The sequence below is a fragment of the Papio anubis genome, chromosome 12 (genome assembly GCF_008728515.1).
Source record: "Papio anubis isolate 15944 chromosome 12, Panubis1.0, whole genome shotgun sequence".
NCBI lineage: Eukaryota > Metazoa > Chordata > Mammalia > Primates > Cercopithecidae > Papio > Papio anubis.
In genome coordinates this window covers 68055025-68072292 of record NC_044987.1, presented here as the reverse complement: position 1 = coordinate 68072292, position 17268 = coordinate 68055025, and the positions used below count along the sequence as shown (strand labels likewise).

Sequence of the window (17268 nt, the reverse complement as noted above, 5' to 3'; positions counted from 1 at the left end):
GATTTGCCTGGTAAATGTTGTAGATCTCAGCTGGGCGCGGTGGGTCACGCCTGTAATCCCAGCACTTTGGGAGGCCGAGGCGGGCAGATCATGAGGTCAGGAGTTCGAGACCAGCCTGGCTAAGATGGTGAAACCCCATCTTTACTAAAAAAAGAAAATACAAAAATTAGCCAGGCACGGTGGTGGGCATGTGTAATCCCAGCTACTCGGGAGGCTGAGGCAGGAGAATCACTTGAACCTGGGAGGCGGAGGTTGCAGTGAGCTGACTGAGATCAGGCCACTGCACTCTCCTCTAGCCTGGGAGACAGAGCAAGACTCCGTTTCAGAAAAAAAAAAAAAAGGTTGTAGATCTGGAGGGTGAGAGATGGATACAGAAGATTACAAGGACCTCTTCTGGCAAGAAATGTGCCTTAGACTGAAGAAACTGTTTCTCTGGAGGCCCTGCAGCCCCGCCCCCAATCTCCCCTCTCCCCGGAGAGGAGCCTGAAAAGGTTCTGGAACCTTCACATTCCAGGGTCCTTGGATAAATCTTTGTGCTTTCTCTACTGGGAAACCCTGCCTAGGCCTTCCTGGATGATTATCCTCTCATCCCCAGGCAAATGGCAAGTAGACTTTGGATGTAGGAGCACGGACAAGGCTCAAGTACTGCTAGGGGCCCAGGGATGAAGCCTTTGTGGATGTTCATGTATTCTGGTCCTTTTGGTACAGGGACAGAGTGGGTGCCAAGATGCATCCCTGGGTTTGCCTGGCCTCGGCAGTCCTCCTGCCCCAGCTCAGTCTCCGGATGCTCCAGGAGGACCAGGCCCGCAGCCTCCTGTGTCAGGGCAGAGTCTTTGTGCAGGGGTCAGCACCTTGTGCCTGCCAGTCCTCCCGCACTGCAAACTGGGGATGGTATCAGACTAGGCTTATGCCCTTAAAAGTGCTCCACAGCGATGGAGCCCTGAGCCAGGGGTAGAGGAGCTAACATAAGGCCTGTGAGGGTCCATTCCCTGATGTGCAACCTGCCTCCAGCCCACACACAGCGCCTGGTCCACATCCAGTCGATGCTGAAGCGCGCGCCCAGCTATCGCACGCTGGAGCTGGAGCTGCTGGAGTGGCAGGAGCGGGAGCTTTTCGAGTACTTTGTGGTGGTGTCCCTCAAGAAGAAGCCATCGCGAAACACCTACCTCCCCGAAGTCTCCTACCAGTTTCCCAAGGTGAGGCCCTCTCTCTCCCAACCTTGCCCATATTTCCCCTCTTCCATCCTCTATTCGCCAGACCTATTTGGGGAAGGAGAGAGATCTTGTTCGTCATACCTCCTCACCAAGCTGCCACAGCCCTGAACCTGCCTCCTCTCGGCCAGGAGGGAAGACAGGGCTGCAGCGGGGGTGGGTTTGGGCCAGTGCTTGTTCAAAGGATGAGGGCTGAGAGAGAACCTCTCAGTGTGCTTAGAATAAAATCCAAAACGATTGAATACCATACAGTTCACCCACTTAATGTATACAGTTCAGTGTTCGGGTGTATTCACAGAATTGTGCCATCACCACTTACCAATTTTAGAACATTTTTTTTTTTTTTTTTTTTTGAGACGGAGTCTCGCTCTGTCGCCCAGGCTGGAGTGCAGTGGCGCGATCTCGGCTCACTGCAAGCTCCGCCTCCCGGGTTCACGCCATTCTGCCGCCTCAGCCTCCCGAGTAGCTGGGACTACAGGCGCCCGCCACCTCGCCCGGCTAATTTTTTTGTATTTTTTTTTTTTTAGTAGAGACGGGGTTTCACCGTGTTAGCCAGGATGGTCTCGATCTCCTGACCTCGTGATCCACCCGTCTCGGCCTCCCAAAGTGCTGGGATTACAGGCTTGAGCCACCGCGCCCGGCCTAATTTTAGAACATTTTTATCAGCCCAAAGAGAAACTCTGCACCCACTAGCTGTCACTCCACACTTCTCCCACTAGCCTGTCTCTCACTCTGCCTTCCCTGCTTGTTGCCAGCCAGCCTGGCCTCCCTCTTGTTCCTCTCACACTCAACCCCTCTCTCTCTGCCATTGCCTCTGCCAGGAATGTGCTTTCTCCAGCTCTTCACATGGCTGCTGGTTCCTTCTCATTTCTCAGGCTCTGCTCAAGTAGGACCTCTTTCAGGAGGTCTGTCCAGACGCCTGCATGGAGCCCCTCCCCTACCCAGCTTGCTCTGTTACATCACCCTGCTTATTATTTATTTATTTATTTGAGACAGAGTTTCACTCTTGTTGCGCAGGCTGGAGTGCAATGGCGCGATCTCGGCTCACTGCAGCCTCTGCCTCCTGGGTTCAAGCGATTCTCCTGCCTCAGCCTCCCAAGTAGCTGGGATTACAGGCATGCGCCACCACTCCTGGCTAATTTTGTATTTTTAGTAGCGACGGGGTTTCTCCATGTTGGTCAGGCTGGTCTCGAACTCTCAACCTCAGGTGATCCGCCCGTCTCGACCTCCCAAAGTGCTGGGATAACAGGCATGAACCACCACGCCTGGCTACCCTGCTTATTTTTTTTTTTAAGCCCCACTCTGAGATGTTGTGGTTGAGCAGCTCACTCTGCTGACCAGAATGTGCAGGGTCGGGGACCTTGTCCCCTTTGTTTCCGTCGAGAGCCAAGAGCCCTGGCGCACAGCACTGTGTCAGATGCCATACAGAAAGCACTCCGCTGGCATTTATTGAATGAATGAATGATAACTCAGGGCTCTGTAAGAATTCGGAGTGGGACAACGGTTGCTGAGATCATGCCCACTGGTCAGTGGCATCTAGGGTCCTCGGGAGGAGGGGTTTCTCAGCCACCACCACCTGCCCTCAGGTTCCGTGTCATCTCCTGGTTCCTTCTTCCCTGCAGCTGGACCGACCCACCAAGCAGATGCGAGAGGCAGAGGAAAGGCTCAAAGCCATTCCCCAGTTTTGCTTCCCTGATGCCAAGGACTGGCTCCCTGTGTCAGAGTATAGCAGGTGAGGCCTGGCCTGACCGGAGGGAGGAAGGGGCATAGCCTTCTTTACCCCCATAGCAGTGGGCACCTGAGTGGGACCTGCTCTAGTCTCATCCTCCTCTCCTACAGCAACCTGGCCCTTCACCCAACCCTGAAGATGATGGTCCCTATTCTTGGGGGCTGTTTCCTAGGTCCTCTCACACCTCCCTGACGCCAGACCTCTCTTTGTTCCAGTGAGACCTTTTCTTTCATGCTGACTGGGGAAGATGGCAGCAGACGCTTTGGCTACTGCAGGCGCTTACTGGTGAGTGAGGCCATTTGGTCCTCGGGCTGGCAGGCAGGGGCTAGGTCAGGGTGTGTGTGTTTGTGTGTGTGTGTGCCCTTCTGCAACTTTAGCTTGTATGAAATCCTATGTTCTGCTCCCTGAGGCCACCCCCAACCCCCTGCCAACACACACATTTTCACAGGTGAGGCCACCCTGGGAGAGTAGGGCTCAGAGTGGTGCTTCTGAGGGGGCCTTAGGATCGGAGATTATCTGGAATAAGGGGAGGGAGTGGGTTTTTGTGTCTTTTTAGTTTTTCTCTACTTTTTCTTCATTTCCCTTGGGATCATGGGCTCTGATTGCTGGTCTCTGGTTGCAGGATCGAATCACCCCCAGCAGTATGTATATATGCATCAGATTAGGTGAGGGACAACCTTCCTCACCTCCATACCTGGCCAGGCTGTAGTGGGGAGGAGGCCTGTCTGTGGTGTGGTAGGGCTGGAGATTGGGAAGGGACAGTGACATATCTTCTCTGGGAATCTGAGAGAGATACCTTGAATCTAGGGGAAAGGGATTGGGTTTTGAAAATGTTAGCCATTTTGTAAAGAGAAGTCCTTCACCATCTCCATTCCCATTAGTCCTGGGAAATAGATTAGGGTAGAGGCCCAGAGCCTGGCCTCTGCTGCACTCCTCGCTTGGAGCACTGGGTTGTTGACAATGTTTTGGGGTTTCCAGGCCTTAGCAAGAGAAAGCCTCCCCAGATACCAGTCTAGGAGTAGATGAAGGGGGCAGGAGCCCTGAAGGAAGGATTTGGGGCCAGTCATTCATTCATTCAGAAACACTTATCATCCCTTATCAGAAGCCCTGACCTATTGAGAGTCAGGCATGTGCTAAAGGCATATAAAGATGAGTTTAACATGGATCTTCTCTCGAGGAACTTTAGATGGCCTGTTACAGGAGATTGGACTTTCAACACAGGAGAGAAAGGCCAAGGGAATAGACATTGTTTAGAACCTGTCACATTCCAAGCTAGATGCTTCAAGAATGTCTTTTTAAAAAAATGATCACAATAGCCCATTATTATCCCTGATCCATAGATTGGGAAGTCAAAACTCAGAGGTAGAATGACTTGCCCAAGGTCACACAGAACCAGAAGGGAAGTCGTTTGTCACCAATCTGGTACTCTTGGATCACCCCCAGAGGATGGATGGGGAGAGGGGGTGCTGGGAGGTAGAGTGCCCAGGGAGGGGTGAAGGGCATATGCACAGGAGCAATGCCAGGTGGTCAGCCAGGCAGAGGCCAGCAAGCTTCTGGCCGCCTGGGCCTCCTGGGCTTGGAAGGAGTGTTGCGAAGGCTGCCTTTGCTGGAACATAGATGCAGCAGAGCTGCTCCTTTGCAGTGGGGCTGCTGCCCCCAGGGAAGAGCGTGTTTGTCCTGGCGTGCTCAGAGAGGGCCTGGGCTGGGTCCCTGCCAAGGGGGCTGGCACTAGCTCGGCATTCCTGCAGATTGGACACAATGATTCTAACCCAAATCCCACATACTTGATTTAATCACTTGGGGCTTTAGGGGAGGCGGGGGAGAGGGAAAGAGACAGGAGTGAGTTTCAGGCCTAATATGGACAAAAACAGATTCTGCCTTCTCTAGATCTGTGACGTGTGGCCAGCAGGTTTGGAGACTGAAATAGCCCCATCTGCATTTGCTTAGCAGCCTGCATGAGGGGCCAGCACCTGCTGCTCTGCTCCCTCCCGACTCGGACTTGCCAGGCCTTCCAGGCCTCTGAGCCCTGCTGGAGAAGGCACTGAAGCCTGCATGGGGGCTCTGGGCCTGGGAGCTCTCAGTGCCTGGCTCCCCTTCAGCTACCCAACTTTTTTTTTTTTTTTTTTTTTTTGAGACGGAGTTTCACTCTTGTTGCCCAGGCTGGAAGTACAATGGCGTGATCTCAGCTTACCGCAACCTCCACCTCCTGGGATCAAGCAATTCTCCTGCTTTAGCCTCCTAAGTAGCTGGGATTACAGGGATACGCCACCACGCCCGGCTAATTTCGTATTTTTAGTGGAGATGGGATTTCTCCATGTTGGTCAGGCTGGTCTCGAACTCCCAATCTCAGGTGATCCACCTGCCTCGGCCTCCCAAAGTGCTGGAATTACAGGCGTGAACCACCACGCCCAGCCATGCCCACCTTTTAAGTCCTGTTCTTCTTTGCGCTCCTTTACTCCATAGCAAACCTCTACCAATTGTCTTTGTTTCCTTTCCTTCCTGTCACAAAGCAGCAGGCTTTAGGGGTAAGACAGCCAAACAGGGCCAAAGCAAACTCCTGGCTCCACAGCTTCTAGATAGGTGGTCTTAGGCAATGGCTTAATCTTTTTGAACTCAGTTGCCTCATCTATGAAGGGGATAATAATCCCCGTCTCACAAATCTCTTGTAGAGTTCCAAGTCAGGTATAGCAAATGTTCAATAAATCATAGCTCCCATCTCTTGTTTTCAGTTTGCTCTCTTACAATGGAGGTGGATCAAGAAAGGGGGAAAAGAACCAAAGAAAGAATGTTATGCCGAATATGCCCTATGGGGCTAAAAAGCTACAATGGCTTGCTCCTAAGGATGTACCCTAGTCCTTCCCATCTGCTGGGGTCCCAGCCTCAGGGATATGAATCCACCGATCACCCTGTAGCCTCTGCCAAACTGCTTTGCCCTTTGCCAGCCCCTGTCAGCGTCCTCCTGGGAGGAAGGGCAGAGCCTGTGTGGAGTCTGGCAGGAGCCTGGTACCTGGTGCTGGGAGACCCTGCAGAGCTGAGGCCTGTCCTGAGAGTGGTGGCTTTTCCTTCAGGGCCCTGGTTGCAGAGAGGTTTAGAGGAGGCTGAGTGTCTTCCTCCACTAGAAGCGCAGTCCTTACTACTCAGTTCCCAAGGAAAAGGAGCCAGAAATGGTAATCATGCATTCTCTGTGTCTGTCTCTCTCCTCCTCCTCCTTGTCCTGGCCCAGCCAAGTGGGAAAGGGCCCCGGTTGCCAGAGGTGTACTGTGTCATCAGCCGCCTTGGCTGCTTCGGCTTGTTTTCCAAGGTAAGAGGCTCTGGCAGGCTTTCCTCCCCCTCCCCCAGCTGACAGCTCCCACAGGAGTATCTGCAGCCAGCTTAGATGAGAAAACCACCTGTGAGTGGGAGCAAGCGGGAGACAGAATGCAGGAGCAAGTACCAGTGAGCTCTGTGACGCCCTCCCATTCCCCAGCCTGGCCCTCTACCCAGCCGGCTGGCATTTCCCCAGCTCCTGTGCTGGCAGTGTCTGCCCCTGTCACAGCCCACCCTGGGCCCTGGGCAGAGCCAGAGTCCTTGGGGAAGCAGGAGCGCCCAGGGAGCTGACTCTTGGGTGGTATTTCCTTTGCCCAGCTACTCTGCTCTTGGGGACTGAAGCAAGGCCAGTTAAGGAACAGAGGAATCACTGAGTGCCAAGGAAAACGGGAAGGGTAGAGTGTGCAGATCCTGGCAAGACCGCCTTCCCATCTGCCAGCTTCTGGGCCAGCCTGGTCAGATGCTTGGCTGCCCTCTTCTCTGCCAGGAGGGGGGAAGGGCACTGCCCTGACACCCTTCCTCTTTGGGCTGCTGGCGGTGGGCACAGGTCCTAGATGAGGTGGAGCGCCGGCGTGGGATCTCCGCGGCATTGGTCTATCCTTTCATGAGAAGTCTCATGGAGTCGCCCTTCCCAGCCCCAGGGAAGACCATCAAAGTGAAGACATTCCTGCCAGGTGCTGGCAATGAGGTAAGGATTTCTGCACCCTCTTCTCTTGGGCTACGGGCTGGGGTGGCAGGAGGACCACACTAGCCAAGGTCATAGTCTTTGAGGGGTGCAGAGCACGGCTCCTCCTTGCTCAACCATGTCAGTGTACCCAATCACAAGGGACCACAACAGCGAACAATAGGAATGTACATGTTGCCCAGCCTTCTGCTCCTCCCAGGGGCCTTCCTTGACCCATTTGGACTAAACTGCATTCCATCTGCCTTCCTTTTGTTCATTCATCGAACAGTTACTGAATGTGTGCCATCTCACAGTCAGAGATTGTGCCAGACCTCAGAGCAGAGTCAGAGTTAGAGGGACACCTCTCTGTCCTCATGAAGTTTGTAGTCTAGTGGGAGATACTGATACTATAGTAAACACTTTTACGTATAAATAGATAATTCCTAAATGTGTTACGAGCCAAGTGAAAGCACAGGACCTTATGAGAGTGTGGAACAAGGGTTCTGCTTTAAATTAGGGGCCAGGGAAGGTCTCCTCTGAGAAAGTAACACTTGACCAGAGACCTAAGTGGTGAGTGGGGGCAACTAAATGAAGCAGGAGGAGGGAGGCGGAAAGAGAAGGATATGAATGGGAGAAGATTATTCCAAGTAGAGGAACCAGCATCTGCAAAGGCAAAAGTTGGGCAAGTGCATGTGCTGGTCAGAGGGTTGACGGGGTAGGGGTAGGGGAGTGGGTTGGCAGGCAAGAACCCAATCACGATGTCCCTGCTAGGCCAAGTTAAGGATTTGTGGATTTTATCTAAAGCAGGGGTATGATAAGATCTGATATATGTTTTCATTTTACTTTTTTGAGACAGGGTCTCACTCTGCCGCCCATATTGTGCAGTGGTGCTGGAGTGCAGTGGTGCTATCATGGCTCACTGCAGCCTCACCCTCCCAGGCTCAAGCAATTCTCCCACTTCAGCCTCCTGAGTAGCTGGGACTACAAGCGTGCACCACCATACCCAGCTGACTTTTGTATTTTCTATAGAGACAGGGTTTCACCATGTTTCCCAGGCTGGTCTTGAACTCCTGGACTCAAGCAATCCTCCCACCTCTGCCTCCCAAACTGTAGGGACTACAGGCATGAGCCACCTGTGGCCAGCTGATACATGTATTCAAAGCCCACTGTGGCAGCCGTGTAGCTAATGGTTGGAGTGAAAACGGGGAGACCAGCAGGGATACTGTTGCGGCACTACAGGCAAGAGATGATGGCAGCTTTGGGTTAAGATGTGGTAGAAGAAGAAGGGAAGTAGATGGATTTTAGAATTAGGACCAGTAGCACTTTGTGTTTGATTGGAAATAGGGCGTAGTTGTCACAGAGACTGTAAGGCTGACTCCCAGTTTTCTGGCTGGAGCCCCAGGGTAGATGATGGAGCCATGTACTGAGATGGGAGCTCGTGAAGGAGAAGCAGATAATGAGGAGGAAGAGTCCAAATGTGTACATGTCAAGTTTGAGATGCCCGTGAGACCCCCAATAGAAGATATGTAGTAGCAAAGAGTGTAAATAGGGAAGAGAAGAGAGCCCAGTATGGAGTCCTCCTCAGTCCTGGGGAACCCCAACATGCAGAGGCCCTGCAGGAGAGGAGCCACAGCCCTGAAGTTTGAGGAGAGGGGAACACCAGGGGAGGGCTTCGGCTGAGGAGCACCTCAAAAAGGAAGCCATGATCTGAAGCAGGTACCACTAAGAGATCAGGATGAGGTGTGGAAGATCTTGACAAGTGCAGGGCCCAGAAGTTGGGCTGGAGTGAGTTGAGAAGTGATGGGGGTGAGGAAGTGGAAACAGCCTGTGTAGACATCTTCTCAAGATTGCATGGCTGTGGAGAAAAATAGGGAAGAGGGCAGCAACTGAAATGTGGAACTAGGGAAGCTTGTTAGGGATGGCTGTTTGTATGCTGGTGGGAATGGCTGCCAGAGGAAGAGGTTCAAGCTACAGGAGGAGGAGGGGCTAACAGAGTGTACTGAGAAGATGTGAGTGTTAGGCTCCATGGAGGGCTTGGCATTTATTAGGAGAGGAGGTTGTGGCTTAGTAGATTTTGGATTCTCATCTGATGGCTTTGATTTTCTCAAAATAGAAAAGGTCAGACCAGGCACAGTGGCTCATGCTTGTAATCCCAGCACATCGGGAGGCTGAGGTGGGGGGATCACTTGAGGTCTGGAGTTTGAGACCAGCCTGGCCAATATGTTGAAACCCCGTCTCTTCCAAAAATACAAAAAAAAAAAAAAAAAATTGCCAGGTGTGGTGGCGCATGCCTGTAATCCTAGCCACTCGGGAGACTGAGGCAGGAGAATCTCTTGAACCTGGGAGGTGAAGGTTGCAGGGAGCCAAGATCGCGCCACTGCACTCTAGCCTGGGTGACAAAGTGAGACTCCATCTCAAAAAAAACCAAAAAAACCAAATATATATATATATATATATATATATATATATATATATATATATATATATATAAAAGGTCATTCTTTGAGAGTAAGAGGTGGATGTTGGGTTCTAGGAGAGGGAAGAGGAAATAAATTAGTTGTAGAGAATGGGAGAAGGACTGACCAAAAAAGCATACTTGCTGAGCAGTGGCAACTCCTAGCTTGAGGGCTTTCTCCTCGCCTCTTTTCTCCCCTTCATTTAGAGGAACTTCAGGCTTTGTGGTGGCTGTGGGGCACAGGATAGGTGACCCTTCCCTTATAGCCCAGCATCATGCCTGGGAGCTCTTCGTGGTCTGGCACTGGCCACCTCACTGGGCTCTCATCTTCTGACTTGATACTTACTCTTCCCTCAACCCTACTTCCTTTTGCCTAGAAGACACTTCCCTTCTTTTCTCTTTGGGGAGTCAAGTACCTTGTGCTCTGAAAGGCTTCCCTGACCCCTCCCCACGCACATGAGCTTGGCTGCCCTCCTAGATGTCCTGCCTGTCCCTGTGCAGATGTTGGTCACACCCACCGGACTCCCAGACTGTAACTGCTCGGCTCCTTCAGACCCCTGGGCCTGATCTCCTTGAAGGCAGGGATGCATGGAACAAGGCCGGGAGTGGGAGCAGCCTGTGTGAATTCTCAATCCCTGGGGGAAAGGGGAGGGTTGGGCCCCAGGGACAGTAGGGGCTGGGTGCTAGAGAGCAGAGTCTATTGGGCTGCATGCAGGGAGCTTGTGACTTCTGGGGCGGGGACAGGGCCTGGAGCAGGTATAAAGGGCTCTGGCATCATTGTGGTACTTCTTTCCTTGAGCCCACATTCACTGACCATTTGGGGTGTACCCAGCATCTGGCGGATCACCGGGCCTTCCAGGAGTACACCATCAGGTGGGAGAGACAGTGGACACAGACCGCTACTGTACCCTGTGCCCACTTTGCTGCTTCTCTGGGGCCCAGAAGGATGGATGCTGAGTTAGGAATCAGAACGCCTTCACTTGCTTAGACTCTGAGGAACAAATGAGATGATGTGGGTATAAAAACTCCTTGTAAAGCATTACCTTTGATGCCATCGGGCAATGAGAGAGAACTGGTTTCTCACCCTAGTTTTCAGGAGGCCTTCACATCTATGCTGCACACACACGCTGTGGGACCAAGGATGAGGCCAAGCAGACCCCAGGGACAGCTGCTTTGGCACAGCCTGAGCGTCAGCAGTTCCTCCTGCCCTCACCACTGGGGTCACTCGCTACCTTCCACCCCCGTGACTGCCCCCAGAGAAGTGGCTCTCTGAGCTGTGGCACTGACCTTGGGAGCCGCCTTTGGAGGAAAGAAGGCTAGGCCTAGCCCTGATAAGACAGTCCTGCTTCGTGGCAAGGTTGCAGAATGGCCAGCCCTTTGCTTGTGTTTTCTTTGTGCCTGGCACAGGACTTAGGGTGATGGAGATAAAGGCCAGGATGGCAGGACAAATAGCCTCTGGAAGGAAACTCTTTCTAGCAGGAAAGGGAGGGGGACAGGGCAATAAGGACACCAGCATTACCTTTCCAGAGGTGGCTGGGATTAGAATCCTGGGATGCAGAGATGCCTGGAGAGCAGTGGGGTCTAGTCAGCATTAAGGGCTTAGACCTTTGTCTGGGGAGGTGGGCAGGAGGACCCTAGAGATGTGGCTGTGTGGTTCCCTGCTTCTCCCTATCTCTAAGAGCAGTCAGCTCTCCTCTCTTCCTGAGGTCCCGATGGATAGTCCCTCAACTCCTTCCTTCTGGATCCTTCCCCTCTTTCACAGGCAGCCCTCTCACCCACAGCCTGGGTGTTCAAGTGCTATGAGAGCAGAGCTGTAGTCTGAGGGGTGGAGGAGAGGGGTTTACTGCATAGCAGGATAGGCGAGAGACCTGGAAAAGAGCAGGTGGGAAGGGGAAAGCAGCCTCCAGTTGCTTCGTGGAGGGCCGGAGGGCAGCGCCCACCTGGCTGGCCCAGGCCCACTTTCCCATCGCTCTCCTGCAGGTGTTAGAGCTGCGGCGGCCCATGGACTCACGGCTGGAGCACGTGGACTTTGAGTGCCTTTTTACCTGCCTCAGTGTGCGCCAGCTCATCCGAATCTTTGCCTCGCTGTTGCTGGAGCGCCGGGTCATTTTTGTGGCAGATAAGCTCAGGTAGGGCCCAGCTGGGCAAGGAAGAAGAGGGGAGGGGAAAGCACGCCCACAAGCGAATCAGCAAGTGTTCAGGAGCCTAAGCACTTGCTGGCTGGTGCTGGAGTGGGGCTGTGCGTAGGGAGATGAAGACTAGGTGGAAAGGTAGCACCCCTGTGTGGGTGAGGGAGAAGGGTTTGGGAGCACACAGATGGCGGGATTGAGAACCCTGTGGAGGGCTTGGCCTGAGGGAAGAGGGAGGGACATTTCTTCCTTTGCAACAGCCAAGACTGTGCAGATGACAGTATATGTACAGGGGAAACGTTAAGAAATTGAGATTTTTGGCGGATGGTTGCATTTCTTCTGGAAGGGGAGGCAAAGCCATCTCAATGGGATGCTGAGTTTAAGGAAAGAGCCGCTGTGAGGAAGGGGCAAGAGCACTGACTGGGGACAGTGTGAAGAGTGCTGAGCCAGCCAGTGAGGGTCCTGTGGAGGGTGTCCCCTGGAGAAGGCGACTGCAGTGGCCCAGGGCTGGGCACTGGGAGGGCTGGGGAGAGGGATGCCATGGGGGCATTGAGGTGCAGAGAGGAGAGTGGGTGAGGAAGGCTGGCCAGCCCACACCAGGAAACGATGTGCAGGGCCTGGAGGTGCCAGGGAAGTGGGGGAGCTGGTTTAGGAGGAGTAAGAAAAAAGCTGGGTGGGTCACAAATCTTGGTCTGAAATGCTGGCATTTAGGACTTTAGAGGTAGAGGTGTCAAGGTCTGGTGGTGGCCATGGGACGGGTGGCAGAAGTGATGGTCACTGGACCTGAGGCATTTTAGGAAGGAAGAAGTGAGAGCTCTTCTAGACAGCCAAGGTTTAAAAAAGAAAAAAGTTTTATGTCAGTGGTGGTTGGGGGGTGACACAGGCAAGGGAGAGTGATACGGCTTCGACGAGTGGAGGAACACTAGGGCTTTTGGTTCTTATGCTGGTTTAGATAAAACGACACGGACACACGTGGGGTCGGTTTTAAGGAGCGGAGAGTTTAATAGGCAAGAAGGAAAGAAGAAAGGCAGAAAGGAGAAGTACAGAGACAGAGGGAGGGAGGCTCCAAAGCCAAGAGAGGGAACCTCAAGTGCTGTGGACACCAGCCAGTTTTATAAGTAGGCTGGAGGAGGCGGTGTTTGATTTGCATAGGGCTTAGGGGATTGGTTTGACCTGGCATGTCACTCATGTAGCCCCCGAAAAAGCTGGTCCTCCCATCCTCACCTTTTAATACGCGAATATAGGGTGCCTGATGTTCTACACACGTGGGAATATGCGGGGCAGCCATGCTGCTAGGCACATGTGGGGGCAAGGGCAAGAAGACAACGGTGAGAATTGAGAATTGCCGTGTTGGGTGGACCCAATTTCTAATGGTCTGTATTTGCATATCAAAGGTTGCCTGCCTGGCTGTAAGAGCCAGGGCTTGCTTTCTAGACAAGAAACGTTTTTGAGCTGCTTTAAAAGAAACGAGGCGGTGGCTCACGCCTGTAATCCCAGCACTTTGGGAGGCGGAGACTGGCAGATCACAAGGTCAAGAGATTGAGACTATCCTGGCCAACATGGTGAAACCCTGTATTAGCTGGGTGTGGTGGCGGGCGCCTGTAGTCCCAGCTACTCAGGAGGCTGAGGCAGGAGAATCGCTTGAATCCGGGAGGTGGAGGTTGCAGTAAGCGGAGATTGTGCCACTGTACTCCAGCCTGGGAGTGAGACTCCGTCTCAAAATAAGTAAATAAATAAAAAATTAAAAATTAAAAAGAAACAAAAACTTTTCCTCTCTGCGTAAAATAATTTCTTAATAACTCCTACAACAACAGGATGGGTTATTGGCAACATGTTACGTATTGTTTTGGTCAAAGAATCCATCCCAAGTAGTGGCTTCTCTAGAGTGGTCATTTGGACATTGATTAAGCCACCTTAATGTCAGGTGCTCAGAGGAGGGCAGTGAAGGAAAATCCCCCTTCTGGTTTGCCCTCCAGTAAGTCCTGAATCCCTGGGATATTTCCTTCTGTATATACAGGGAGCAGTTGAGAGGAGCCCGAGAAATGAACTCCCGATTGCCCTCATAGGGACAGGAACCCAGGCCCATCCTCAGCCCAGGAGAAGAGAGGAGGAAGAAAAACCAGAGCTGCTGACTTTTCCATAGAGCGCCAGGGTTTAGAAAGGAAAACTGCCCCTCACTTGTTCCCATCACAGCCTCAGTGCTTCTGTGTCTCACAGTTCTAGGTGTTTTGTGGGCCCATCAGGCCCCTGTGAAGAAATCTAGCCCAACAGCTGGAATGAGCTAGGTACAGCAGCTCCAAGAGGCCCCTCCTGTGTGCCAGCCATGGTCATTGTCAGTCAACAAAGCCCCTGACAGCCCGGCTTTGGTGCCCTGGCCTGGCCTGACCTTAGTGGCCCCTAAGAGAGCCTGGACCATGAGGTTTCTTTTCCTGAAGGTTCTACCCTCTAATGCATGGCTGAGCCTCCTCTTTGCCACCCCGCCCCCCAGCCCAGCTCCCATGGGGCTGTGAATACAGCGATTGTTTCCTGTGGTTGCAGCTGCCTCTGAGCACATTCCAGGACCATTCTGGGAGGGAGGATCCCAAGGTCTTGTTCTTGGCCTGGCCGGGTATTCAAGTTCTGCCAATTTGGGGTCTTGGAAAAGATGTCCTTCCTGTTCTGCCTGGGGTCTGCCTCTGGCTGGAGAGGGGAGGGGTAGGTCCAGCCAGCTCATGTTCCGCTGATGATGATTTAGGTTTTCCACAAGTTCTTTGTCCCTCTTGCCTAGTTCTGATGTGGGGTGGGAGAGGGTACCCAGGATCTGCATTCACTGGCCCTAGGGGTTTACAAAACCTCCTGCCTTCTCAGCCATGGGCCCAGTAATGTGCCCCCCAAACCCAAGACAGCCCTTTTCCAGATCTTTGTCAGATGACTGTCCTGCGGGCTGCTGCATACCTTCCTGGCTGTTTGTAAGTGCATTTCCCTGAGAGTAGCACTGTTGTCCCTGAGACACTACGCAGTGGGAAAGTGGGGGCTTCACCAGTCTGCAGGGTCCCTGAGCCCCATTAGCATTTTTGTTGCACTGGGAGGTTTAGGATCAAAGGCTGTCCTGAGCCTCCAGTGAACTCTAAGGTCCTGGGCCTGGGCTCAGGTGCTCTGTCTCTCTGTCTGTCTGCCCATCAGTACCCTCTCCAGCTGCTCCCACGCGGTGGTGGCCTTGCTCTACCCCTTCTCCTGGCAGCACACCTTCATTCCTGTTCTCCCGGCCTCCATGATTGACATCGTCTGCTGTCCCACCCCCTTCCTGGTTGGCCTGCTCTCCAGCTCCCTCCCCAAACTGAAGGAGCTGCCTGTGGAGGAGGTGGGCCACGGCGGGGAACCAGCTGGGGGGAAGGGTGGAAGGGGAAGCAGGTGCTGGGATCTTACTTGTGGCCCCTCGGCCTCTTTACCAGGCTCTTATCCTTTCTCCCTGGGAGGTCTGTCCCCGGCTGGAGTTCTTCCTGTTATCTGACCCTGGGAACCTGGGAGGTCTGGAGGCCTGGCAGAGGGCATTGCGGGACTCATGCCTTGAACCACTCTGCTAATGACTCCTTTTCTCAGGCGCTGATGGTGAATCTGGGATCTGACCGATTCATCCGACAGGTAAGAGGGTGGGTGCTTGCTAGAATCAGGCTCCTGAGCACCCTGCACCATCACACACACTACTCAACCTTCACAATCTGTTTGTTGAGCTCTCTGGGTTCCATACTTACTCACAGACTAGTCAAGGGTGGGGAGAAGCTAGTCTTGGAATCCTTGACCTCAGCAGGGTCTGCCTTTCCAGTGGCATCATCAGCTTCTGGAAGGCAGTGTGGGAACTTGAAGAACACAGCCTGGGAGTCCACAGACTTGACCACTGGACTTTGCCCGCTTTGAGCCACATGGTCTTAGGCCTCTAAATTCCTCTGAGCTCCAAAGCAGAGGTGGTGACAACACCTGCCTTGAAATGTTGCTGGGGGTTACACAAATAACTATAGATTGTTGTGTAACGTACAGGTTTGCAATGATTGTTGTGAACTACAAAAAGCCTTTGTTAGTCGTGGAAATCCTCCTGGCTCTCTACCAAGGAGCACAACCCAGTGCCTCCCCTGTGGAAATGTACTTACTGTCTGTTACACACCAGTGATGGAGCTGAGGACTCCCTGGGTACCAGGCATAGTGATGTGGACACAGAAACAGAGTGTAGAGACTGAAACAGCAGTCTAACTTCATTCCTGAGACACAGGCTGGCCACGGTCCCCCTGCCCCAAGCCAACTGTTCCTCCTACCTAGAGCTGATGATGGAGGAATTGGGGAGACCTAATCAGGAACCCCTGGCTAGTCCTGGTCACAAAGGCCACTGGCTCTACCACCTTTTTTTTTTTTTTTTTTTTTTTTTTTTTTTGAGACAGGGTCTCACGGTCATCCAGGCTGGAGTGCAGTGGTACAATCATGACACTGCAGCCTCGACCTCCCTGGGCTCAGGTGATCCTCCCCACGTCAGCCTCCTAAGTAGCTGGGAGTACAGGTGCATGCTACCATGCTTGACTAATTGTTTTTTGTGTGTGTGTTTTACAGATAGAGGGACCTGCTAAATTGCCCAGGCTGGTCTCGAACACCCTCCTAGGCTCAAGTGATCCTCCCGCTCAGCCTCCCAAAGTGTTGGGATTACTGGCATGAGCCACTGTGCCTGGCCCTCTACTACTTTTAATCTCTGTAATCTTGGGCAAGTTTCCTAACCTTTCTGTGCTCCAGTTCCTCATCTTAAAATGAGGTTGATGATAGTTATGAGGGTTATTGGGAGAGATAAATGAGATTACCTACTCAAGCTCTTCTAACAGGTCTTAGCACACAGTAAGAGCTCAGCGTCAGCTATGATTGTCACTGCCTTCTTTCTCCTGCAGATGGACGACGAGGACACATTGTTACCTAGGAAGTTACAGGCAGCTCTGGAGCAGGCTCTGGAGAGGAAGAATGAGCTGATCTCCCAGGACTCCGACAGTGACTCCGACGATGGTGAGGATAGTGCCCGGGCATGGTCAGCTCTGCTCCAGGCTCCCTCTGCTCTGGGTCAGGGCCCCATAGGGCCAGAACTCTGCCTCTGCGCACCAAACCCTTTCTGGCTGATGAGGACCTTGGTCTCACTCTAGCATCTTTACCCCAGGTGGTTTGGGAAGGAAAACCCAAAGACATGTGGCAACCCCAAAGATACTTTCTGCTGACAGGAAACTAATTATTCCTCCCTCTCAGGCCTTACCTCAAGCCATTGCAGGAGATGAAAGGAACTTCCTCTTCCTTGGAAGCCAGAAAAATCACTTAGGGTGAGGGATGTGACAAAAGTGGTGCTCTGGTTTCTACTTTAATTCATCTAGCAATTATGTTTCAATTTCCATGTTCAGAACATAGTTTCTGGCCTTCGGCAGCTTGTAGGCTAGTTACAAGGCCATGGGCACAAGAGAGAAAGCTTCCAGAGGCTGGGTGCAGTGGCTCATGCCTGTAATCCCAGCACTTTGGGAGGCCGGGGTGGGTGGATCACCTGAGGTCAGGAGTTCGAGACCAGCCTGGCTAACATGGTGAAACCCCATCTCTACTAAAAATAGAAAAATTAGCTGGGCGTGGTGGTGTGCACCTGTAATCCCAGCTACTTGGGAGGCTGAGGCAAGAGAATTGCTTGAACCTGGGAGGTGGAGGTTGCAGTGAGCTGAGATGGCACCACTGCACTCTAACTTGGGCAACAAGAGTGAAACTCAGTCTCAAAAAGAGCTTCCAGAACAGAA

General features: G+C 52.7%; 1 protein-coding gene across 8 annotated transcripts in view; it reads left to right on the top strand.

The window, feature by feature from the left end:
- DENND2B (DENN domain containing 2B) overlaps nt 1-17268 on the top strand; it is a 176296-nt gene that overhangs the window by 155590 nt on the left and 3438 nt on the right. For all 8 annotated transcript variants that reach the window (XM_003910253.5, XM_017948650.3, XM_009186646.3 and 5 more), the window contains 9 exons: nt 1012-1196; nt 2834-2943; nt 3156-3225; nt 6164-6241; nt 6794-6934; nt 11346-11494; nt 14657-14834; nt 15074-15115; nt 16396-16507. In XM_003910253.5, coding sequence (XP_003910302.1) covers nt 1012-1196; nt 2834-2943; nt 3156-3225; nt 6164-6241; nt 6794-6934; nt 11346-11494; nt 14657-14834; nt 15074-15115; nt 16396-16507 — 1065 coding nt within the window. The remainder of the gene's footprint in view (nt 1-1011; nt 1197-2833; nt 2944-3155; nt 3226-6163; nt 6242-6793; nt 6935-11345; nt 11495-14656; nt 14835-15073; nt 15116-16395; nt 16508-17268) is intronic.